General features: G+C 39.2%; 1 protein-coding gene across 1 annotated transcript; it reads left to right on the top strand.

Moving 5' to 3' along the window:
* The first annotated feature begins 11,479 nt into the window (after positions 1 to 11,479).
* Positions 11,480 to 22,276, top strand: ccdc142 (coiled-coil domain containing 142). Its single transcript, XM_071530289.1, has 8 exons — positions 11,480 to 11,598; positions 13,229 to 13,384; positions 14,831 to 14,945; positions 17,204 to 17,381; positions 18,700 to 18,810; positions 19,711 to 19,811; positions 21,549 to 21,708; positions 21,920 to 22,276. The coding sequence occupies exons 1-8, from the start codon at positions 11,524 to 11,526 to the stop codon at positions 22,026 to 22,028; spliced, it is 1,005 nt and encodes a 334-aa protein (XP_071386390.1). The 5' UTR covers positions 11,480 to 11,523; the 3' UTR covers positions 22,029 to 22,276.
* The last annotated feature ends 3,582 nt before the right edge of the window (positions 22,277 to 25,858 follow it).

Here is a 25,858-nt window from a genome sequence, read left to right as displayed (position 1 = left end):
TTCCAGTCTATCATCTGGCAGGCACAAACCCTCAAATAAGACCAAATAAAAGCATGAGGCAGATTACTATTTTCACAGCAATATATTAAAGAAAATGTCCTATGTGCAGCATCCTTAATAAGTAAATTAATGGCCAGTAATATTATTGGAACTGTCACTTTTTCTGTTCCAGAAGAGACCCAGTGCCTGCACGGAGACTGAAGATCTTGTATCAAATGGTATGCTGCATACGTTTCTTTTTACAAAAAAAACTTACAACACTTACATTACAATGATAATAGCCAAAGATGATAGCCATTCACCTCAGTAATCGTCATGTTATGACAGGATTTGCCCAATTTGGTATAATTTGGTATATGGTCTGTTTATGATTGATACAGTTTTTAGATTGAACAAATCTTTATAAAATCTGCTCGAAAATGCTTTATGTTTCATTAAAAGACATGTAAGTGTATGGAGCAGAACAGCGAGTTTGTCACAGTGCAATGATTGCATGGCTGCCATCGGCCAAGCAAATTTGAGCAGGCTTATTGTAATGCCTAGGGCAGTGTTTCTTAACCCACTGCCCAAGGACCCCCTTTCCTGCAACTTTTAGTTACTCTTGCACAGCTGATTCAATTATCATGAGAGGTGTCATGAGAATATGTAGTCCTCAATTGAATCAGGTGTGCAAGAATAGAGTCAAAAGTTGCCCAGTCCTCGAGGACTGGGTTGAGAACCACTGGCCCAGGGCAGTTAAACTAGGTGTATAGATTTGTCTCCCTTCAGTACCAAGCGGCCAAAACCACGGGTGAATTTTGAAGCCAATAAGGAAGTGGCTGGAAGCTGCAGTTCCTCTAATGTCCGCTAGGGTCGGCTCCAAAAAGACAAGAGATTATGGTCTCAGTAGCGATTTTCAAAATAATTGCGTCATGACAACATGGCGGCGCTCGTGAACCTCAACTTTTGGCTTCACTCACTACGTCCATCTTTTTTTACAGTCTATGTTCATTACTCATGATATGAAAATTACCCTGATTGGCCAGATGGGGGCTCTGTAATAGGGTCGCAACCCAGACTATTCATTGACTTTGTCTTTCATTTATTTGTACTTCCCTTGCCTGTCTACCTCCAGGTTCATGGCCCTAAATTTGTCTGTCAGTGACTCCACACACATGTCTTTGCTAAATATGGGTGTCTGACTCTCCAGGTTCCTGGTCTCAGAGATCCATCTCCCGGTCCCTGCAGCGGGCTGAAGCTTTACTCAGAACCACCTTTAACCCCAGTCTGAAGTGGCTGCTCCGCGGCCGCAGTCAAGAGGAAGAAGAGGACGAGGGGAGCTTTGTTGCCGCTCATAACCTGGTGTCTCGTTCCTCTGCACGTCTCCTGCGCTTGCAGCAAGGCATGCTGGGTGTGGCGCCCCAGTGGCAGCTGGTCGGGGAAGTGCACACGAGGTCTCCCCAGGTGAGTTCCAGGGGCTTGGGATTGGACGGAAGGTGGGTGACAACAGGTGGAAAGAAAAAGACAAGAACCGAATGCTTACCTTTTACAAGGTTGACTATTGGAATTACCACCAGCGGAAGCAATACTAGTCCTGATAACTGTCCCCCACCAAAGGGGGGACTATGGATCGGTCTCCGTCCGTTAGTTCGTTTGTTAGTCACACTGTAACGTTGACTTTGTTCTGCTAGGGGGCGGCATTGACAATGAATGGGACTGACCCAAGAGTGGAACTGCATCACTGGTGGGGGACAACATGTTCACTATTTGCTTGTTGTGATCTTGTTTTTGAAAAAGGCTTTATGTGTCTTTATTTACATGACAATGAAACTAATATTTGATGCCTAACTTTGTCTTTTGATTTGAACGTGAACCTGTACCTATTGCACAACATACAATTTATTGTTCATTTTACCCTACGTGGCAGTAACAGTTATTGCAGTAACAATAAAACTCTGGCAAATGAAGTTTAAGTTTAAGTGGGTGTGAGCCCTAACCTGACTTGCCAGATGGTTTGTTATATAGAACCATCTGGGAAGTCGTCATTGGAAACTGTTTGGAAAAGGGCAGGCACTTTCAAAAAGTACTTGGCAGGTGATTGGATGAACCATCTGTCTATCACCGTCTATCACGGGCTTCAACCAACTTCAACCAATCAGATCAACGAACCATATAAACAAACTCTTGCCGAAGCCGGTCGGGAGAAGAGCGAAAACATCTTTTCCATCCAGAAAAGCCTTCAGTGCCGTTTTTTGCTCTTCTTTCAATGGAGAAATACTCTCCAGGTCAGAAATAACTGATGTTATAGCAGCATCTACGCTAGCTTCTTTAGGAGCCGCCGTTGTTGTGAACGAACAGTCGCTTCTCGCTGTCGCCACACCTAAACCACGCCCCCAGCTGCCCTCATAGGACGCTGATTGGTCCGCACCGCTGTGGTTCGGCCACAAACGGATAACTTGAAGCCTGGCAAGATGGATTCTCGCGTGATCGTGATCTCGCGAATCCAGCTGCCTCGCAAGGTAACGTGAGCCCTGTCCTTCCACTTTCTCCTGGCAGGTATGTGTTAAAGGCTTATCACCGGAGGGTGCTGTCCTCCTCCAGCCTTCCTCCTCCAGCCTGCAGGGGCATTACGGAGCTCTGTGTAGGCTCCTAGAACAGCGATCCCTGCTGCTGCTCATACATGAGTACACCAGAAGAGCCCGCTCAGCAGCAACCTTTGTATCCAGATTGAACAGACTTCTGGAAGGAAAACTAAGAAAACGGGACCTGACGCAGAACCAGGTAAGACTAACATATAGTCTAAAATTTCGTGAACAATTTTAGGACACGGTGACAACGTGTTAGCAGCTTTTCAGGAATAAGTAAGTGTTAAAATGCCACATTTTCTGTAATGAAGATGACAGTTTTAACTATAATTCATCTATGCCCAACAAGCTGTCTCCCTTGACTGAATGGCTGTGAAACTATTTGTGTCACTATCGTAATGGTGTTGACTGAATATCTAGGTCTACTGTGTCATGTCTTGAAATGATGATAAAACAAAAAATAAAAAATTAACGCCGTTATTAAAAGTTCATCACAATTATTTTTCTCCTCTCCTTTACAGACCCAAGCCGGTTGGTCTTCGTTCAGAGTAGGTCTCGGTCCACTGAGTCAGGAGCTCCGGGTCCATCTGAACCACTGGCCCTGTCTGTCCTCCAAGGCCCGATCTGACTGCTATCTCAGACCCATTCTGGCCCAGCAGACCAGCTTGCTGTTGGAAATTAGGCGGACTCTGGACTTACTGGGTCTACAGGCTCTGGCTTTGATGGAGCATTGTGTGTATGCCATTCTGTCTGGCCTGGCCCAAACCCAATTAGAATCTGTGCCAAGAGGAGTACTGGAGGATATTTTAGTTGGTACTGAACTGTATAACCAAGCAGTAGAGGAGCAGAGAGCACAGCACAGTGCTACCCAGCTGAGGACTGTCGTATTACAGCAGGCAGATTGTTTCTGGCTGCCTTCTCGTCCTAACAACAGGGGTCATCACCCTGCTACCTTCCCAGTGAAAGAGCTGATGAGGATTTTAGCAATCCATCATGGGGAGATGGCAGCAGAGCAGCTACACCACTGGGCCTCTGAGCAGAGCTGCCACCGTAATGAGGTCCACCTTGTTCCTGAAGCCCGCTCCAGTGGTGAGGCCCACCCATATCCTGAGGTCCCCCTCACCGAGGAGGACCAGCTAAACTGTGGGACCTCCACACTGAGAGTTTATAGACCTGAATGGACTTGGGCGCAACTGCAGCACACCTACCCTATTCACTTTCCTCTCTTCCCTCTTCCTCCTCACTCCCCTCTCCATCCATCCTCCCATCCCCTTCCGCATCCTCCTCTCCATACAATTCCCTCTATTCACATCCCAGACCCTAATTTTGACAGACCTATCTTGGAAAACCACCGTCCTGTTTTATCCCAGCCCAGTTCTGACCAGTACAGAACAGAGAGCCAAACCAGGATTAACCCCCCCTGCCAGTGCCAAACCTGTGTACCCCAGACTGGTCCAGCCCAGACCAGCATAGAATGTTTGAATTCAGTCCAACCCAACCTAGGAGAGCGTATTCCAGGCCAAACCAGTTTAAAAGGCGTTAATCCAGTCCAGACCAGTCTACAAAGTTCTAAACTATTGCAAACAATTATATCCCCTTCCAGCAGCCCCCACCATCCCTCAGCCCTCCCTCTGTTAGGGTTTTGCCAACAGGACCAGTCCTCAGTAGAACTGCTGTTTCAGGCACTGGTTTCCTCCAGTGACCTGCTGGCTCCCCTGGTACCACACACCCCCACACCAGAAGCACTCATTTCCACAACTGAGCCACTGGTACCAAATACAATCACAAAAGACATGTTGTCACCAAACAGAAAGACTGACCCAATAATTTCACAAAGACCCAGAACTGATCAGGTGGTTCCAATTGGAAATAGAACTGCTTCACTGGTTCACAACAACTTGAGAACAGAGCTGACCCAGGACCAAAGCTTGGATAGAACTCAGAAGGAATGGGCGGAACTGGAAATATCAACTAGGCCAGAACCCACTCCCAGGTAATATAATCACTCATCAGCCACTGACAAATTATGTAGACAATTACGTTTTTTTTTAAGGCACTGGAGGGAGAAATGCCGAGGTTGAATTCAGTTTCTTTGTCTAAAGAAAGTATTCTGTGAATTTGGTATCTTTTGGATTTGTTTACAAGAAAATTCTAAAGTATTCCATTCTTTTCTTTTTGATATTTTTTCAGCAAGAGCACATGATTGACTTGTTCAGGCAGTTAAGTACTGTGATTTATGGTCAAATTATTAATGCATTGACTAACTTCTGTCAACCTGTAATGGACATATACATGATAGTCTGAAAGTCATTTCAGACATATTTTGTGTGTCTACCATATTCATTTAGAATATGGTAGACACATAGTAATAAAAGGTATTTTTACAAGAATAAAGTATTGATAATAGTTTTTTTTTCATGACATATTTATTCAGAAATTTAAATTCAAATTTTTCTTTACAGTCTCATTTCTACAAAATGTCAACCTGTTAGTATGCATGTCAACCCTGTGTCTTTGCAGATGGTAACAAAGTTGACAGTAACAGGGCTGACATTTAAGGCAGGCACATGGCAGGCATGTAGGGATTACTCACTTTTAGCAAATATACAGTAATTTAAAATGTAAAAAAAATACATACATTGCCTCTGAAGTCTTGAGTCACATACAGTAGGTGACATGTTGTGATCATTACCACTAATCAAACATTTTAAAATCTTCAAAAGGTAAAATGGAGCTTAAAATAGTAAAAATTGAGCTTGTAAACTTACTTGAGTTAAACCTGTGAGTTAATGATCAACTCAAATATTAAAAGGGAGTATTGATAGAGCAACAGGGTTGACAGTTGATTGAGCTCCACAAACATATTTAATCAAACTGATCATTAATTATACATTAATCATGATGAACTAAGACTTTATAATAACAATTTGAAATGTAAGATGTTTGCTGATTAGTCTTGTCTTTATAAGAACTTGAAGCAACACAGTGAGGGACAAGTAAAATCAGTTGTGCTTTATTAAGGTAATTACGTAGTTATGTACAACAAACATTTTAAATTGTGTAACCCAACATATGAGAGGGACACAAAAGGCACCAAAACCATGGAAGGAGTCAGACCTGTCCCCAAAGTTAGTCAGCATACTGCACCATTGGCATTATCTGCAGGAGGATGGAACTGGATAATCCTTAAATAAAACTACTAATGAAGCATTGATACTACAGATTTAAATTTAATTTAAATTGAATCATCATCATCTGCACAATTTGCATGTTTTGACTGTGCCTTCTTTTAACCCATGCAAACCAAACTAAACCAATTTGCAAACTGTTTTGATGCTGGACCTACCTCAAATGGTAGCAGGTCAACTATAAGCAATGGTCAACCAAGCAAATGACACCCGAGATTTACAACTCTGTTGAACATTGCTAGTTACCTCCGCCAAGGAGGTTATGTTTTCGGTGCCGTTGGTTTGTTTGTCTGTTAGCAGGATTATCGAAAAACTAGTGGCCTGATTTTCATGAAACTTGGTGGAAGGGTGTAGCATGGGCCAAGGAAGAACCCATTAAATTTTGGAGCGGATCCAGATCCGACTCACGAACAAGCAATAATAGCACAAACCTTGTCGGAGGTCTGCACTCTCCGAGTTCCCTTCTAGTTTTCATTTTAAATTCAGTTGAATCTCTCCTGGTTATGGTTTTCTTGGAGGCCAACTTCAGCACCAAGTGACTGAAAGGCAGAGTGCAGATAAATATGCTCTTCTTGTTTCCATTCTGCAGCTCAGGTGATCTGAGTGACAGAGAGGAGGAGGAGGTGGGGGAAGAAGAAGAGGTGCCAAAAGAGCAGGAGTTGCTTCGTCGGCCTCGCTCAGTGCAGTGGTTGGACCTGAGCCAGTCTTTGGTGTGTGCAGATCTGTTTGGACAGTACCAAACCATGCTGTGGACCCACTGCAGCCGTGCCCTGTGGCTGCGGTTCCACCTACCACCAGCAGGTGGCACTGCGGGAAGCATTAACCTGTGGCACAACCACATGAGGTTCCAGCTCTTGCACAGGCTGAGTCAGGCTTCCAAGACAGGTATGAAGATGATATCCAGTCACACCTTGGCCAAATAGTGTTGCAGAAACTTTTTTTTTAACTTTGTTTTAACCAACTTAGTTGCCAGATGGGCAGTGTTGTGGAAGCTAATTTGAAATTCTAGTTCCACAAGCTACCTGTTACTTAAGTTATCTCTTGTATTACCTTTTATTCCTATTTTTTATGATTTTTTTTTCTCGGCACTCACCTTTCTGTTTATAATTGTATCTCTGTTTATTTGTGTGTTTTTAGCTGCACCTGTTTACCTCATATATTACCTTTTATTCTTATTTTCTATTATATATATATTTTTAATACATTTTTATTTTTCTATCATTCATTGTGGTAGTTTCACATCACTGCGTTTGGGTTTTATTGTATGTAAAGCACTTTGTAAACATTGTTTTTAGAAAAGTACTAATAAAGTTATTATTTTTATTACTATTATTATTAAGTTGAACAACAGCAAAGCTACCATCAAGACAAATATAGTTTTTTTTTTAAGTTAGTTTGTTAAAGAAAATAGTTCAAGTAAGTAGTTCCCCTTGTAAGTACATTTTTGTGAATTATTATTTATTTATTTATTTATTTCCAATTCTGACATTCTAAACTGACATAGAGAATAAAATAAAAGAAATGCGAAAGAAAATAAGAAAGCACATCTGGATACAAGAAGTCAGATAAAGATCAATATGTAAATCAATGGGCAATTGCAGAAATCTAAACAAAATGGAGAATAATAATAGAAAAACATACCCTTATTATCTATGAAGCAGAAGAGATGACTAAAAAGAATGAATATACATTGGTCCAGCCAAAATTCAATACAACCAATTATATATGTACAATTGCTGTGGATGAGGCTTACATTACATGTAAATGGTAAATACATGTTTTACATATTTTATGCTGTGATATTAATGATACAGCTAACTTTTTGAGGCAATGGATGAGGTCAAATTTGTCTCTAGCTTTTCATAAGGGCTGAAAATTAAATGTATGAGACTTAAAATTCAAGGCATGAGGCTAACTTAACGTTTTAATTGTATAACAATTTAGCCCATTGCACCAACACATTATTACATTATTGCTTATATGTTTTCCAATAAGTATAGTTAAGACTGCATTATCAGCGTTGAATATTCTAGCCATAGAGCCAGCATGCATCATCATTTGGGTTTGCGGTAGCCATTACAAAGCTGTCACACTGTCCTATGTTTGTGGTTTTCTTCAACCCACATATTTTTCTTGAACCCATGTGTGTGAACTGTTTCATTATTATTTTCTATCCCCTAAGAGTTGAACTCCCATTTCTACTGAAGTTCATTGTTTGCTTTTTAACCATTATTTTGTGGTTTGTGTTACTGTCCTTGTTACATCCCTGGTTTTGTGTTGTTTGTTGTAGATCTGGTTCCAAAGGAGTGCAGGGCCATGCTGGAGGACTTCTGTCTACATCTGTTTGTCAGCACAGCGCATGCTCACTGGGACCATGGTTGGTGCACACACACACACACACACACACACACGCACACACACACACACACACACACACATAGGGACCACAGCCAGCAGAAACCTTTCTTGGATATTAGCTAGAATGTCTCTTTGGGTTTTTATTTCCTGTCTGTGTGTACTTTGAGCTGTCAAATAAAGCCAAAAATGCCCCGAAAAATAATACCAAATAAAAAAAAGCCAGATTGCATGCAAACCTATATCACAAAATACAGGAAATGCTCTATTTAAAAATCAATAATTGCTTTCTGTCACTCTTTCTTTCTTTCTTTCTTGTTACACTATTTCTCTGTCTTTCTCTGTCTGTCTTTCTCCAGTGTTATGCAGTTCTTTGGGTTCAGGTCTGACAGATAAGTGTCTCCCAGAATTGCATCAAGATAGCAGCACTGCGATGACATCATCAGAGCGAGATGGAAGTCTGGTGATGACAGCGACCATGGAGCAGTTCCTGCAGCTCTCCCCTCCTCTTCTGTCCTCCCTGCACTGCCACCACTCAGCAGATAGCATGATCTCGGGTAAAATGCTGTAGAGCTTCTCCTGGGCTTCTGAAACTCTTCAGGACCAAAACTTAGAAAGCCTAGCCTCTCCCCTTTCTGGGGCCAGGCTCATTAAAACATACTAGTACTCTTGTCTTGTGGGACCCCAAACTGAGTAAACATAGTCTTCTCCTGTTATGGATGACCAAAAGAGTCAAAATTAAATGCAATTGCTAAATGTTTTATTACTGTTGTGCTTGGAATGTCACATTAAAATGTAGATGTGAAAATGAAATTATAAAGTTTGGTAACACTTTATAATAAGGGTCACTAAGTTAAGGGTTAGTTAATGCTTAATAAGCATTAACTAACCCTTAATTAACAGTTAACTAATGTGTAATTTACTAATGGTGTTCATGTTAACTAAGGTATTAATTTGTACATTTAATACCGTATTTCCTCTAATAGTGGCCGGTAGTCAATTAAAAGCCAGGTCTCCGATAATGGCCGGGGCCGTGGTCGACACGAACAAATAAAGGCCGACCCCAAATACAGGCCGGGGAAAAAAACAAAGGAAAAAACAACAGTGGATACCGGTAAACTCCTGGTGCCTGTTATATAATGAAACTGTAGTTTGTAGTAACGTACAAGTGCCACATGATGGCAGTATGCCACATGATGGCTCGGCCAGCGGAAGTCTCTGGAGCACGCCGTCGTCGATTACCATAATTATCGTAATGCATTGCAGTAACAAAAAAACGGCTACCTAACGAACCCCAACAAAAGCAGATCAGAAAACAAGGAGGCTTCGTACTAAAATATGAGCAAATATACTTATCAAACAGAGGGAATTAGAAATAAAGGCCTGTCTCTAATATAAGCCTGCTTCCAATAAAGACCTGGTACCTTCTGCAGTTGAGGTAAATAAAGGCCCGGGCCAATATTAGAGGAAATACGGTAGTTTATAAAGATGATTATTAAATAATGTATAAATTAATACCTTAGTTAACATGAACACCATTAGTAAATGATTACCAGACAGATTAGCTAACTGTTAATTAACTTAGTGACCCTTATTGTAAAGTGTTACTTAAAGTTTAAATTTAAGGAATATAGCCACAAGCAGTGATTCCGTGGTTCGAGCACACATGGCATTTGAGACCAATTTCAGCTGCATTTTGTGGGGCACATCCACATGCAACGAACACAGCAAAATTTGCCATTTTGACTGACGTTTACAGCTGGAGCATGCACATCACATTTTTTTGTAATTCCATTTACCAGTTTGAGTTACCAGTTTGTGAGTTACGGACACTTTTGTGTTAGGCCACACCCCTTGTAAAGTTCATTGGTTGCTGGCGGCCATATTGTTTATCTGATTTGGTTGAAAAATGGTTACAAAGTGTATCTCAATGGCCTTTGACTGTATACCAAGTTTTGGTAGTGATGGGTCCGAGATAGTGAAAGCCTCTATTTTTACATTATTTAAAATAGAGGAAAATCGTCATGCTAGATTTAGGTGGTCCCAAGACAGATTTATAAAGCTAGGACAGCTGGATCATGTTACTAAGTTTGGTGTAAATTGGATTCCGTGTAAAATTTCAAAATGTCACTACAGCGCCCCCTTTTGGCCCAGTTGCATGAAATTTGGTACGCAAGTTTGAAATGCCTTTCCAGATAATACTGCCAATTTTGGTACTAACTGTGCAAATACACTTTGATTTACATGCAGTTACATGGTTATTACGCCATAGGCCACGCCCACCCCATGGTTCTAGAACATGTGTACCAAATGGCATTAGGAGATACAGTTTTGTAGCCCTGGTGGCGCCCCTATTGTTTGATTTGAACATACCATTGCAGACATGCTTGTTGTCCTCCCATGAACAAGTTCACCATGTTTTGTGTTAATTGCATCAACGGTCTTTGAGTTAGTTTTGAGAAACAAAATTCCGGCATTTTGAATTTTGTCCAAAACTGTTTTTTCGCTACTCCGCCTACATATTTTGTCCAATCTTCACCAAATTTGGCACACAGCAAATCTGGACTGTCCTGCACAAACGTTATTGCGCAGTTTTTTGATATTCCATACCATTTTTATATAATTGGCTTCGTCAAATGTTGTGGGCGGGTCTATTTTACAAAAATTGCCATAACTCATGAATGCAACCAAACTCAATATAGTTATGCAGGTATCTACTTTGAGGTAATGTGCATAATTTGGTGTCATTTCGCCAATAGGTGGCGCTACAGCAAACTTTTAAATTGTAAGTGCCCATAACACGATGCTTCTTTTTATTAGTCCGCCCATTTGCAGCGTATTAGATTTTGCGCCATTTTGAATTTTCTAAAATTTTTGCGAACTCCTTCTAGACCATTGAGGCGATGATTTACAAATTTGGGGTGCATCATCTCTAGACGCCCATGATTAAAAGTTATCAAATGATTTATCATATTTATACCATATTGATATAATTGACTTCCAAAGTGTAGTCAAATGTTGTGTTTACAAATATTGCCATAACTCACAAACGCATTGAGCTGTCTTAACCAAATTCGGTACACTTGTGGTATATACTTTGAGGTAATGTGGAATTGGGTGTCATTTCGCCTATAGGGGGCGCTATATCAACCTTTTAAAAAGTAAATGTCCATAACTCAGTGACTGTAAATGATCTCATTGAAGGCTCATTGAAACATACCAGCACTATTATAATGTGGGGCCCTAACACAAGCACCTATGATCTAGTGTCCACTTGTGAAGATGGTCACAATGTGCCCAGCCTCTGTCTCTCTCTCTCCTCAGGTCCTGTAAGCACCTGCCCCTCCAGGTTAAGTCTCCACAGATCTACTGTTAACCTAGTGTTAACCTCAGTGCAGTCATCTACACTGTGGGTGATGTCTAAAGCCTACCAGTTCCTCTCCTCATGGAGCCTCAACAAGTTCCTGCTGATCACACAGGGAGACCTCAAGGTGGGTTACTCATTCATGTACATAAATAAAAAAGATTTTCCCTTTTGGGGATCAAGACTATCACAAAACATCATCATGATACTGAAAAGGCCTGTTGTTTGCTAATACCAGCATGGATGCATGCAAGGTATGGTAGGAATTCCACCAACTGGTTCAATAATAAGAAATACACACTTTGTCAAGTGTAGTTCGGCAACACCTGTACAGAGTAAGTGGGGAACAGCATACCAACAGCAGCCTATACAGAAGCATATATGTAGTTCCTCCATTGTTCTTTATTTGTTCCTCTATAAAACCACAACCATTGAACACATATAGAACAGGTAAAAAATAGGGAATTATGGGATAACACAAGACAACACCACTGTATAATGAAGCAGAAGGTCCACTGTTCTTTGTTTATTCCTCAGTAAAATGGCAATGAATGAACACATATAGTGCAATCTCAACAGCACTGTATAATGAAGCAACTTCTTCTGGTATTCTTTGGTTATTCCCCAATAAAACAAATACTTACCATAAATGCATATACAAAGCAAAATTTTGTATAACCAGATCCAAATCTTTAATTGTTATCCATTGAACAAGCTCAGTAATTGTTTTATAACAGAGGAACATTATGCTTCATTATACAGTGCTATTGAGATTGTATAATTACCACTTTTTTGCCTGCTCTATGTATTCAATGGCTGTGGTTTTACTGAGGAATAAATTAAGAGCAATGGAGGAACTGCCTGCTATAAACATGCAATTCACGCTTTTTTGCCTGTTCTATTAATGGATGTGGTTTTACTGAGAAATGAATCAAGCACAGTATAGTGTTAACCCAAAATTCCCCACTAAACAAATTTAATAGTAGTAAATTCAAGTGTTTTTCAGCAACCTTATGTCATTTCAGCATCCTCATGATTGAAGCAGGAAACTGGAGGTATTCTAGCAAAACAAGCCAGTAATAATAAATATCAACTTGATTCTATTCCTTTTTAATTCCTTTAAAGTCTTGCTGTTGCTCCCTTATTCTGTGCAGTTGTTATTCCTATTTAACTTTTATTTTATTTTCAGCACTGTCAACTAAATTGCTACCCGTAGATTTATAAGACTGTATCAAATAGCACATAAAACTAAGTTTTCATCTACTAGCCACCATGACTAGTAGATCTAAAATTGCACTAGCCTATTTCCTAGCAGCCAAAGTATGAACAGCTAAAGAAAACAAAAATGACTTAAGACAAACTGCGTGTTCGCCAAAGTGGTCTTACACATCTTACAGTCTTACAGGACATTCAAAATTATTTGACTTGTTCGATAGTTGTAATTTAAACTCTTTACATTCTTTGGTATGGATGAAAAAGGTCAAGGGATGTATGAAAATACAGAAATACAATGCCATACATAAAATGTAGGACTTTTTAGCTAATAGTTGGCCTACTCTGCTGTGTCATCCAGATTTCAAAAGAACATTAATCAAAGAACAGCTGTCAGTGCTAACTAAAATATGCGTCCTGAAACAGATCCATACTACAAATTAATGCTGAAATTGACCTAATGTAGAACAGAGAGATGGAACGCTGGTTTCAACATCAAAAATCCCTGAAATCAAATGCACCATGTCTTGTTTCTGTCTCTGTAGGTGCTGAGAGTGTCATTAGAGAGGCTTCTGCAGCAAAGTGAGTCCATGGTGATGGATGGAGATAATGATCTTCATCACTACATTCATCTTCACCACCACCAGGTTTTGCTGAGGCAGCAAATTGGAGCACTTCGCATGGCTGTCTCTGAGCTACAGGTGCCTAGTATGCCTTATTGTTCAAATCTCACTATGAAATTTGACCTTCTCTTCATGAAAGTTGGCCCCAGTAAATCTTGTTTGTTTTCTATTATTTGTCTTGCTAAGCAATGAAAGCAGTGCTTGGTTTGGGTTTGAAAGGGTACATGGTATCCCAGCAGTTTGAGCTGTGTGGAGGAGCAACGCTGCATTTTTAAATACAGGCTTTTCACTTTTTTGGATAAAAGAGACTAAGAATAAGGGTGCGTTCACACCAAGCATGTTTGGAGTGGTTTATTTGAACTCTGGAGTGTTTACTCCTTTAGTTTGGTTCATTTGGCCAAGTGTGAACAGTGTCATTCAAACTCAAGTGGCACCAAATTTCTGAACTGTAAATGCAGGTCTCAGTCCTCTTTCAAGCTAATAGTGGTGTGGTTCATTAGGAGTGTGTAGGGGAAAAATGAGTCTCACCCTTGTGGGTCAAAATGAATGAGCAAAGGTTCAAGAGTCTTCTGTGGATTCTTTATTCAGTCATGTCTGGAGAGAAAACCTTAAGCACATACAATTCAGTAGGCTGCAGGATATTCTCTGACAAAGGGTAGAAATGTCACTTTCTTTATACACTTCAGTATGTATAGCTGCTTTGTTCATCCTTTTCTAAGAAATCAAAATATAGCTAATGTAATATGCACGCTTCAAACTAGTCAAAACCAGTTCTACAATACACACTAACATAAAGTCTTTTCTTACATGATTGAGTAGGGTACTGAACTGCCCATCTGTGATGTCACCACCTTTTGTACTCTATAGAGGACATCACCTGGCACAAAGACCAGCCAATAGCAGATGACCAGTTCAGTACCCTACTCATTAGGTGCATTAGGTGTCAGGCTTCATCACAGATTTGGGTGAGGTTTAGTTACTCTTTAAAGTAAGGTTCAATGAGAATTAAAGAATGGAAAATCAACAGGTCTCATCTGAAGGACTGAATTCCAAGCTTGCTTGAATTTAAACCCATACAATGAACACAGGAGATATATTTATTACTATACTAAGGCACACTCAATAATCAATGAAACAAGTAAACATAAAGCATATAAGAAGTATATCTTCAATTGAACTGTGGTGATGAATGAATAGTAATACACAAATAGATGAGCATATGATAATAATGGATTATGAATAATGGACACTATGATCACAGTATAATTTCATCTTGCCATTGTGTGTACAGGAAAGGCCCAATATCTATAAGAGAAGAAGAGAGAACGGAACTGTAATTAAATGATTAGGCCTGCTATGTTACTACTTTGTTGACAAGCTCTGGTTCAATTGTAATCGGACAGTGTGAACCTAAACAAATCAAATGCAACAAAGTCAACTTTTCCACTATGGGTCAGACCAAAGGAAACAAACTGTAGGTGTGATCTCAGCCTCACATCATTGCTATCTGTCCCTGTCCCTCAGGCTTTCTCTACCCTGGTGTTGAAGATCTTCTCCAGTGACTGCAAGAGGATGTCGGGGGAGGTCTTTGAACAGACCATGCCCTCTGCCAAACACTGGAGACTGAACTACAAGACAGGTAACTTGTTATTATTGCTAATTTAGGCTATGTTCAGTCAGGCATCTGAAATCTGATTTTTTTGGCATATCCAGTGCTATATTTTTTTTCATTCGTGAACAGCAAAAAAAGCACATGGAATCTGATCTTTTCAAATATGATATAAACCACTTTCATATGTGGTCTGAAACCATTGGCGCCTAACTTAAGATTAAAGTGGGGTGATGGGGGTATCTAGGTTTTGGTGTTATGTTTTTGTCTGCAATTCTAAGAATTGCTGTGCAGCGACTGAGTGTCAGATCCACCGGCGGGGGCGAGCGGACACCGGAGCTCTCTCCTCTTGACAGACATCTCACTTTGATAACGGGGGAAACTCTACTTAGTGGCATTGTGTTAGAACAAGCACATATCCTATACAGACCCACGCTGTGTGTGTTCAATTCTATGCACTGAAGCACTGCAACACAGTTCAATTACCTAATTCCATAATGTTACTTAAAAAACTAACCCTAACCACAAGGTAATAACGTTACCTACCGTTAACGTTTGTAGAGCAGCAGAGGATGTGTTACTGTTTAGAAATCCGTTACTAACACAGGTGAGTTTGGAGCAAATTGTGGAATGCTAAGTTTCAATTTTGTTTTCACACCGTGAGACTCTGTAAGAGTACAATGCTGATGGTCTGCACATCTTCAAATGACAAACATGACATGATGCTCCATCAGAAATTGATTTAGATCAATTTCTATACACTGACCAACTTGATTTTGTGCCTCTGTATGGTAAACACTGCATCTCCCAGTCAAAGACATCTGACGAAGCGCATCATCTCACTAAGCGTCCCTGACTCACTGACTGACTGCCTGACCTGAATTTGCCTCGGTCCTTGCCTAGGACTGGAAATTAAAGGATAATGCTGGTGTTTTTTAATGCATTTTTTCAACAAATCCTAATAACAAAATCAGCAATGATTTTGTTTTGCCAACAAGTCTCGTCCATGTAGCCAGTGCCCAATGAAGCCATGTCCCAGTATCCATAGAACTCCATTGTATTAAAACAACTATTAAAAACAAATCAGAGAGCCATGCTGCTGCTCTGCAGCATATTTCATCATCGCGATGCACCGGGCCGGCCGACTTTTTCCTCAAACAACTTAATAAGCCGACTGTAAACATGTTTGCGATATTAGGAAAGTAGTTCCGTTGCACCGAAAATAGTCCCCGGTGTAATGAAGAATTTGTTCCCGTTTGAATTTGATTTGGTAATAACTACAATAGCCTCACTTTTCATGGTAACAGTTCGAGATTTTTAAAATTGAAACTATGTCTTTTTGAGCTGTATTTCAAGGTTTTTAGCTTACAATTGGAGCCAGTGACTTCCCGGTTGAAGGCTAAAAATGGTCTGTGGGAAGTCAGAAAGTAATGGGAGTAGAGCAAATGTATTCTTGATTTTGTTATTTTCATAGGATTTGTTGAAGTTCTCTAACGGTTGGGGTGATAACAGAGGTGAGCCACTTCCTCTAGGCTGCCCAACACTACAGGTCAACCTCTGTGTCAGTAGTTGCACCCAACTGGACCAAACTGTCAGCCGGTGCCTCCACAGGAAAGACTACCTAACCTGGACTAGCATTTTCAGCTCTGTTAGGCAAGTGTTGCAGGTCTTTTGCTATCCCTTGCCAGTATGCAGCCACTAGAGTACGAACGTAGTCGAGCAAGTTACAGGCAGTGGTTGCCTAGCCAATCACAGTGCAACTGTCCCTGCGGGCGATGGGATCTAGACTCTACCATAACAAAACAATCTGTTCAGAGCTTATGCTGTATTTTCTTTGAGATTCAGAACCAGATCTAGTAGGCCTATACAATTTAAGTTGCATGCTGCTGCAATGTTTTCTGGTGAAATGTATGGCAACTGGCAAGCCTGATCTGTTTGGAAATAATTTGACCAATGATTAGGATTCAGTGTGAGTTTTTTGCAAACAATGCATAGTAAATATGACATGGTTAATGTAGCTAATATAACATCAGAAAAAAACAAATATACTTTCAAGAGCTGACCCTGAGAGCAAGTCTAGACAACATGCTATAGCACTCGACTCGACTACTTTTAGACACAACCAACCTGTGTTGTCCAATTTGCTAGCTGTCTAGCTAAGATATAAATGTTAGTTCATTATTTATTTACTCACACACAGTAAACAAAGCCTTTCAGAGATTATAGGTTTCTTTAGCAGTATTTTCTGTTCTCTTATGTATCTTGTCTATTTCTCTATCCTGTCCTAGATTTTCCCAGCAGCCCCAGTGCGTACGTGTCTCTGGCAGCTCAGGCTGTGATTGGTCAGGTTTTAGAGGGTGTGGCTCCATTGTCGGACGACGCCCGTGTCCAGGCATTGAGTGTAACCATGACAGCTTTCATGGAGGCATGGATGGAACACATCCTAAAACAGAGGATAAAATTCAGGTAAAGTATTTGTGTGATCTGTGGTTTTACTATGTTGTGGTGTCCAAATGTCCACAATATAAAAGACATACACACACAACTGTGGTCACATCAACACGATCTGGTTACATAAGCCTATTGTTTAACATATGCACAAACACATAAGCAGGTCTTATTGATATAGCCATGATTCTAATATGTCTGGCAAAGTGAAATCCAACCAGCAGCCTATTGCACCAAGTGAATGTGTGTTCTTTCATAAGTTAGGGTGTGAAGTCTACACTACACATTACCTTGAAACTGGTTAGTTTTACACTAAAGCTGTGTCTTTGTTCAGTTGCATGAGACTTGCATGGAGATGTGTAGGATTTGAAAATTGTTGACTTTGGCAACTCCTAGTGGTAGTGCGGAAAAAGGCATTATCACGTCTTAGCAACGATTGCTTGGATACATGGAGGTGGCTGAGAAGAGGCATGATGATGGATATGTATTGTAATGGCTGTTGAATTATTCTAGGAGATCGCCACACCGCATACATATTTTGTTCATGTAAAATATGCAATTTAGTTTTCATCTTAAGTAACTTAGCTGTCATTGCCGTCATCGAGCTAACACTCCCTGGTTATTGTCCAAGGCAAATGCGAAATGTAGCCCCACTCTGTCAGCAGCCGGCCATGTACCGACAAGTGAAGCTAATTTGCTAGGTTAGCACTTAGTTTGCTAAGTTTTGTTAAAATCAGACCAGTTGTGTAGCAGTTTATGGCCTTTCAGAGTTTGAAATGTTGCCCTTTATTTCCACTGTTCCCATCAGACTAACTAGTGTAATTTTTTAAATACCAGAACTAAGTGCCAAAATGTAGTGTGTAGGGTCTGAGATATCACCTGCGTTCCACATTTGACATACGGAAACAGCTCGATCCAGTCTCCCCCAACTAGATGTTATGAATACAGACAATAATAGTGACATCAAGTGGTGTGACGTTACTTTCAACAGGGTAAAAGCTATGCAGTCCCCCCAATCATGTTGGCATGATGTGGCATGCCAACATCTACTTTACACAAGACTTAACACCTAGCAGGGGGTTGGGTGTAAGTTTTAAGTTGTAACTTCTGTCTACATTTGAACTATGTCAGTTGGTGCTACCATTAAGATTTTAGTAATGCAAAAACTTGAACTTGGTGTGAATATGCAAATTGGCCTATGTTTGAATTTAAGTTTAACTGGTGCAACAGGCTGCTAATATTTTGTTCAGTGGCAAATATTCAGAGTGTAAGTTGTAATGTGTATGGGTACTTTGGTTGAACTTAAAATTGATTTACCCTCTCTCCCTCTCTTCAGTATCCAGGGAGCTCTCCAGCTGAAGCAGGACTTTGATTCAATCAGAGAGTTGATCCAGTCAGACCGATATAGTCTATCAGCTGATCTAAACCAACGATTGCTCAACCTCAGGTATCATAGGTTGTGTTATGTCATATCATATTACTATTCACAATCTACCTCAGTATAATACTGTTCTTGGCTGCAAATCTACAAGTTGATGAGGAGTGGGGTTTTTACGTAATGATTTTCAGTGTATTGACAGAGTAGACCTCTCAAATCCTATGGGTGCTTTTCTGTAGAGGACCTTGTTACAACTGTAAATGTAAATTTATTATCAATGTAAAAATTGTAATGTAATAAACCATGAATAACAATTTGCAGCCAATTGTGTAACAATCCTGTTAAATTACTAATAATTATAATAATTACTAATGATAATAACTTTGACTTTAAGCCTGACTGACACCAAACTCGACACTAAGCTTGGTACAAATTCCAAAACTAAGTCCACCACAATGCTTTTGGTTTTAGTTGGTGAAGTGGGAGTGGCCTATGCAATAATGCCATATAACTCATATTGGGCTTAAATGTCAGTAGGGTATGAACCCTGAAATTGCATAGCTATATTAGCATAAAAAACCTCCTCTCTTACAGCTCAAACAAAACCTCAAATTAAAAAAAGAAAACAAGCTATCCCTGAATATAAAAATTCATTTTCATAGCAAAGAAACAAAAGAGGTGGTCTTTCCACAGGAAAAGATGAAATTAGCCAGTGTTTATGAACTAGATTTGATGTCATGATTGATGAAACCTTGAACTGGAAAAACACATATTTTGATTAATATTAGAGTGTGACTGCTGAACTCCATGAAGCTCTTGAAAAGCTATTCACCATTACTGACTGCCCCAGATATCAACAGTCATATCAAGCACCTAGATTCCTTTGGAAAATGTAGACTAACACATAACAAACTCAGGTAATGAGGACTTTGGTTAGGGAGATGAGTAATCTTTCTCTCTGTCTCTCAGGGTTTTTCAGCAGGTGGATTCAGCAGTGGTCTGTCTGCTCCAGCAGCCTCAGGTCAAACCATATCTACAGTCCAGAGGCTGGGAGCCTTTTAGACGATGCTGTGAGTATGGGTTTAAGTCAGTAAACCAGTCAATCATGTAGTCAGTCAACTAAGCCATATTTACAGGTCTAGAGGTTGGAGGCCTTTTTAGGGTGATGGTGTGTTACACCAAGCATGTTTGAAGCAGTTTAGTTGAACTCAAATATATTTATTATATTCAAGGGCACTTGCAGTCAGAATCACAGTCAGGGGTTCCACACCAACCCATGCTCTCCCACACCCTCCCTCCCACCACACATATCAACAGGAAGGGCACAGGTACAACAAAACCCAACAATTAAAAAAAAAAAAGAAGAATAGTAATAAAATAATAAAATAAAATAAATAAAAATAAAATAATAATAATAAAAAATAAAAATAAAATAATAGAAATAATAATAAAAAATGATAATAACAGGTAAAAAAATTACATCAATAAATCAAAATGACAAATTCATCATATCAGAAGTTGTCCATTACGTTTCAGTCTGTCTCATTGCCTGCCATGTAGGCAAGAAATCCACCCCACACCTTGTCGAAAGTTCTTGGTTTCTTCTTCAAGTTATACATTATCTTTTCCGGAGGAACATAAGACGAAAGCTCCTTCAGCCACATAGTAGAGCATGGTGGTACAGCACTTTTCCATCTTAATGCAGTACACTTATTGGCAGCAATCAAAGCCATTTTGATAAATCTAATATTCTGACTGTTCCTTGAAGGCAATATAGATTCATCTCCCAACAATACCAGCCTTGGGTTTAAAGTAAGCTCTAAGCCAGTCACCTTTTCAATAGAGTCCTTCACAACTCTCCAATATTCTTTTAAATGGGAGCAAGACCAAAACATACGGACCAAAGATCCCATTTCTGTTTTGCATCTAATCGACATAATAATCGACCACCTTGTTGAACTCTAATATAATTCCTAACCTGCAAGTACCTAAAAAATTGTGTGGAATGCAATTGGAATTCTGTCCGCAACTGCTCAAAGTTCAGTAGTACCTTATTTTCAAATAGGTCCCCAAATGTTTGAATACCCTTACTATACCAAATCAATGAAGTTCCATCCCTAAGTACCTCAGGTAGAGCTGGGTTGGCGTAGAAAGGGGGATCTGTGTAAATGGATTGTTGATTTTTGTTTTTTTTCCTAGTTTAATAAGACCTCAACTGGAATATGGCCAGTAGAGGGTTATCAGGTGACAGAGTGCACCCTCTGGTGGCCTTATTTGAGGTCCTCAGCTTTTATAACAACTTATAACAGATAGTTGCGTTTCTAAATGTACACTTCGCTGTCAACTCAACTTTTGAAACAGTTCATTTTTGTGCTGTTTTTGACTGGGAACTGTACAGCAATTAGCCTAAGCTTGCAACCATGGATCAGAATGTACAAAATTGCAAAACTAAGTTTACAAACACAAATCTAAATGTACAAGTACAGCTTTATGACATATTTAAAATTCCATTCCAGTCCATAACCCTTTCTCCATGCATGTAAACACAACATAAAGCGTGGGGCTGGGCTCCATCCAGAGGCTCATCTACCACCACCTCCTGAGACGGAGACATACTGTATGGTTATATATATGGCCACAATATATTCAGAGATACCTCCCGACTGATGATAAAATGCATTGTTCAGAAGTAAATATTAACACAAAGTTAGAGAAGGACATGGAGCACCAATTCATCGGTTGGCATTAAAAAACTCTCTGCAGCACTAGGGGAGAAATACCATTAACCTTTGTCTGTCTCTCTTCAGGTCCTACCACAAATAGTAGAGGTAGCATTGATGCAGCAGCAGGGGGCAGTATAACCAACCTGGAGAGTATGGAGGGGGAGGTCCTGACTCAGTCCCACTTAACCACTGACACCCCACCGATGGCACCATCCCCCCCTAGAGAGCCCTACCTCGCTCCAAGGTAAATTATATGGGAGAGTGTTTGGACAGTTGCTATGTAATCCACAACTGGATGCACTAACAGTTTGTATTCTCACAAAAATACTTCCAGTGTTTTTTTGTGGAAGAAAATTGGAGACAAAAACTCTCCAAATCTCCATGCTATAATAACGGAGTTTAAAAAACAATATGAATTTATATTAATGTAATGTGTTCTTATTTTCTGCTCCTAGCTTGGCTCTGGGTGCTGTTCAACAGGAGTGGTTGGACCTGAGAATCCACAGCAGCGCCCCCCGCTGGCGGCTTCCGGGACTGCACTGTCTGTCCAAGTCGGAGCCCTAAAAACAGAAATCCCTGACTTTCTCTGGCAATTTTGTTCAATATTGAGACAGAAAAATAGCTGAGGACCATGGTTTGAAGGAAATATCCACCAAAGAAAAGAAAGAAATAGTTTTTTATTTCATTGGTTATTGGACAGAACATATTACTCTTTTGCAAATAAGTACTTGATATTTTTTGTGTTTATGGAGGTTACTTGTGTATTATGTAAATCCTTTTTATTGACTGCTTTTATATTTCTTTCATGATTGTGCTACTACTTGTCAACAGTAGTATATGTCATATTTATATATATATTATATACTGTATATAATAAAACAACCATTATTCATTATACTTGTGTCTGTTTTACTGCTTGCATATAGCTGCATTATTTGTTTGTGTGTGTATGACTGCAGAACAGATTCAATTGGGATTTATTTATTTTTTTACATTCTGCACAAAATACCTCACAATGACAAAGTGAAACATTTCCAGGACAATTCTGGATCAGCTAGGCACATCTGGATTTTCTTTTTTTTTTTTTTTATTCTAATTTGAAGATTTGCTGTCTTCAAGTAATTCCACACATTTTTAATGGGATTCAAGTCTAGGCTTTGACTGGACTTCTCCATACAAAGCATCTGTTAAGTGCTCTGTAATCTTAGAAAATATTTTCATATCAGAGTTTCGCTGTACGCAAACCATACGCACGCCAAATGTACTGCAAATATTAAAGTCCAGAATACAGAATACATACATTTGGCCATATACATTTTTAGGTATATTCACATAGATTCTTGAAGGGTCTGACTTAAGCTGTCCCATAGCCTGTGGTACCTCAAAATACCAAACATTACCAATGTAAACAAACATTTCATTGAGTCAAATAACAAATAAAGCTCATGTTTATTTTCAAATTCTGTATCAATAGCTTAATCAATGAGAAAATGTCATCAGTTGGCATCAAGACATTTTGATAAGAGGTTGCAGTTTTTCAACAAAGGGTGTAATACAAAAATTATGGATTGAGAGTATTTTTTTTTTCTAAGGCGGCTGAACTCCTTCCCCTATCCCCTCAGGTCGTAGGGTCAGACAACCTCTGGCCAACAAGCTGAAAAACTAATTTATCCCCCATGTTATTAATATGCTAATTTACTTTAGCAGAATGGACTGTGATTATGTTTGTGTTGGGTTTTTATTTATTTTTTTATTTTTTTTGTGTGTCTTTTTATGTGCCTGGCTGCTACAAGAATTTCCCCTTGGGGATAATAAAGTTGAATTGAACCAAATTAGTCTAGCTGTGTTACTTGTGTTACAATCCTGTGTGAAGGGTGAAATTCTAGTACATGATGTGCCCATGGGTTAAGTAAATTAGTTGGTATGGCTTTTTCGAAAGAATGTCCCTCTACCATCACTGAGAAAGCAATTGAAACCCCTGTATATCAATATTTATGATTCAAATTAAAATGTTTAAAAGTCTGTCATAGGCGCTCTTGAGATATGCCCATTTTATTCATAGCCATTGTGGCCCTGACGCAGAGTTTGATATTTATTAGGTTTCTTAGATCAAACCATAATTTAAGTGTATTGTTAAATGTCATCCGAATTAAGGTTATGCATTTATTTTCAAATTCAAACATTAATTAGGCTCCATAATTGAGCTAATATGTATAACAAATCACAGTTCAACAGAAATTAAAATAATAAATAATGGCCAATCAAAAAGTACAATGAGCTTGTGCTAGCCTGATGAGAAATGCCAGCTACCTGAAGCTTGCAAAAAAGTCTTTTTATCTATGGGAACTATGGGAAACTATTTACAAATATATTCTTGTTCATTTTATGTCCATCGGGTCAGAGCTGAGCACTAGTGAGAACTCCACGCTTGGTGATTTTCAGCCAATTCCTCCACCAAGGGATGATGAGAAATTAACTTCAGCCTATATACTGTATATGTAAATATATATATATATCATTCATTAGGAATCATATGTAATTCCTTCCAGTGAGAATAAAAGGGCATAATGCAAGCAACTGGAAATATTACTGTGGCGATTGTGTTTTGAGTAACCATACTTTCGTGTAAAACATTAAGATGTTTTAAAGTGGGGGTAAATTGTTTCAATAAATCAGTTAATACATAGTAACTTGGTGATTAACATATAAGGAAAATCAATGAAATAAAATATAACCTTTACCGGTGTATATTACAGTGTTTCACAAAACCTGAAACGCATGTATTAAATCCCTAAACCAAGTCTGCAAAAATACAAGCACATCTTCTGCTTTTCACTCCATTTTCAATTTTTAATCACACTTTGTGCAAAACACACAGTTCTCTAGATTAGGCACATTAAAAAAAATAAAACCGCTTGTGTTCATTTGGAAAGCCATTCAAAATGTATTATTATATGTGATATTTGTCTGAGTGTGTAATACCTAAATGGATCCTACTTATTTTGAATGCCTTTTTGTTAAAATAATTCTTCATGAAAATAAACATTTGACTATTGAGAATATCCACAGGCCTCCCTCTGCTCCCTCTGACTCTACTAAATGTATATTGTCTACCATTAACTCCTTCAATTGTTGAAATGAAATTATTATTCTAGGTGACTTCATTGAATTATTTGGCTGCATAAATCTTACACAACTACTTAGTGAATGTACTAGAGTGGAACACAGGTCCAAGTTTCTGCTAGACTGGATTCTTGTCACTAATCCTGATAGGATTATGAAATCTAGGGTTTTATCCGGCTGCTTTAGTGATCATTCAGTTATTGTCTGTGTCTGGATGGAACATTAAAACCCATGTCTCCTCCAAAATATATTAGAATGAGAAAGTGTAAGTAGATTTCAGATTTCATCTAATTCCTTTTGTTGAAGATGCCTGGAACTTCCTGTATTCAGAGTTGACTAAACCTTGGATTAGCTCAGACTTAATTATTATTTTTAAACAGAGAGATAAAGCCTGAGCATAATATCGAGCAATAAAGGATCCTGTTGATTGAGAAACATACAGGTAAGGAATCTGTGTAAAATGAAATGCTAAATCCAATTTATTACAAAGATTGCCTCTCTCAAGATTCCCATTACCCTAGACAGTTTTGGAACCAAATAAGTATTCTTAATAAATCTAACAGAAGTTCCACAAACCTGATCAGAGTCAATGATGAAATTGTTTGTGATCCTTCAATTATTCCTAAAGCAACATCAACATCAACATTTCTCTTCTATCTGTTTACCTGTCAAAGTTCAGTATGCCATCTGTGAATTGAAGGAGGGTAATAGTGCTGGTCCAGATGGATTGGAAGCCAAGGTCATCTGGCTTCAGACCAAATTTCTCCACTACTACTGCTGTCCTCAAATTTACCAATGATGTGTCTTCATCCTTTGATAACGGTGAGTTCATTGGTGCAATTTTTATTGATCTTACCAAAGCATTTGATATGGTTGATCACTACCTCCTAGCTCTATTCCATTGGTGTATCTCAACAGGCTTTACTTTAGTCAACGTGTATCTCCACAACAGATGTCAGTGTGTTATTTTTCATGGTAGTCAGTCTGATTATTTAATCATGGAAAAAGGTTGTGCTGCAAGGTTCTATGGGGCCGCTCCTTTTTTCTATTTGTATTAATGATCTTCTGCAAATTTGTTCAGACTATCATGTCCATTTATATGCTGATGACACTGCTATTCATACATGTACTTCTGATATACCACAAATTCAAAGTTCATCGCAATCTGATTTTAATGTTGTACAAAACTGGTTTCTCAATAACAAACTTTTATTGAACAAAGGGAAGTCCTGTAGTATGCCGTTTGGTACTCAATATAATCTTACTCATAC

The sequence above is a fragment of the Centroberyx affinis genome, unplaced genomic scaffold (assembly GCF_046629955.1).
Source record: "Centroberyx affinis isolate AG114_WGS23_722 - 3 ecotype Tasmania unplaced genomic scaffold, CSIRO-AGI_Caff_v1 ptg001908l_1, whole genome shotgun sequence".
NCBI lineage: Eukaryota > Metazoa > Chordata > Actinopteri > Beryciformes > Berycidae > Centroberyx > Centroberyx affinis.
Note: the sequence above shows the minus strand (reverse complement) of the source record. Positions and strands in the feature narration are given on the sequence as shown.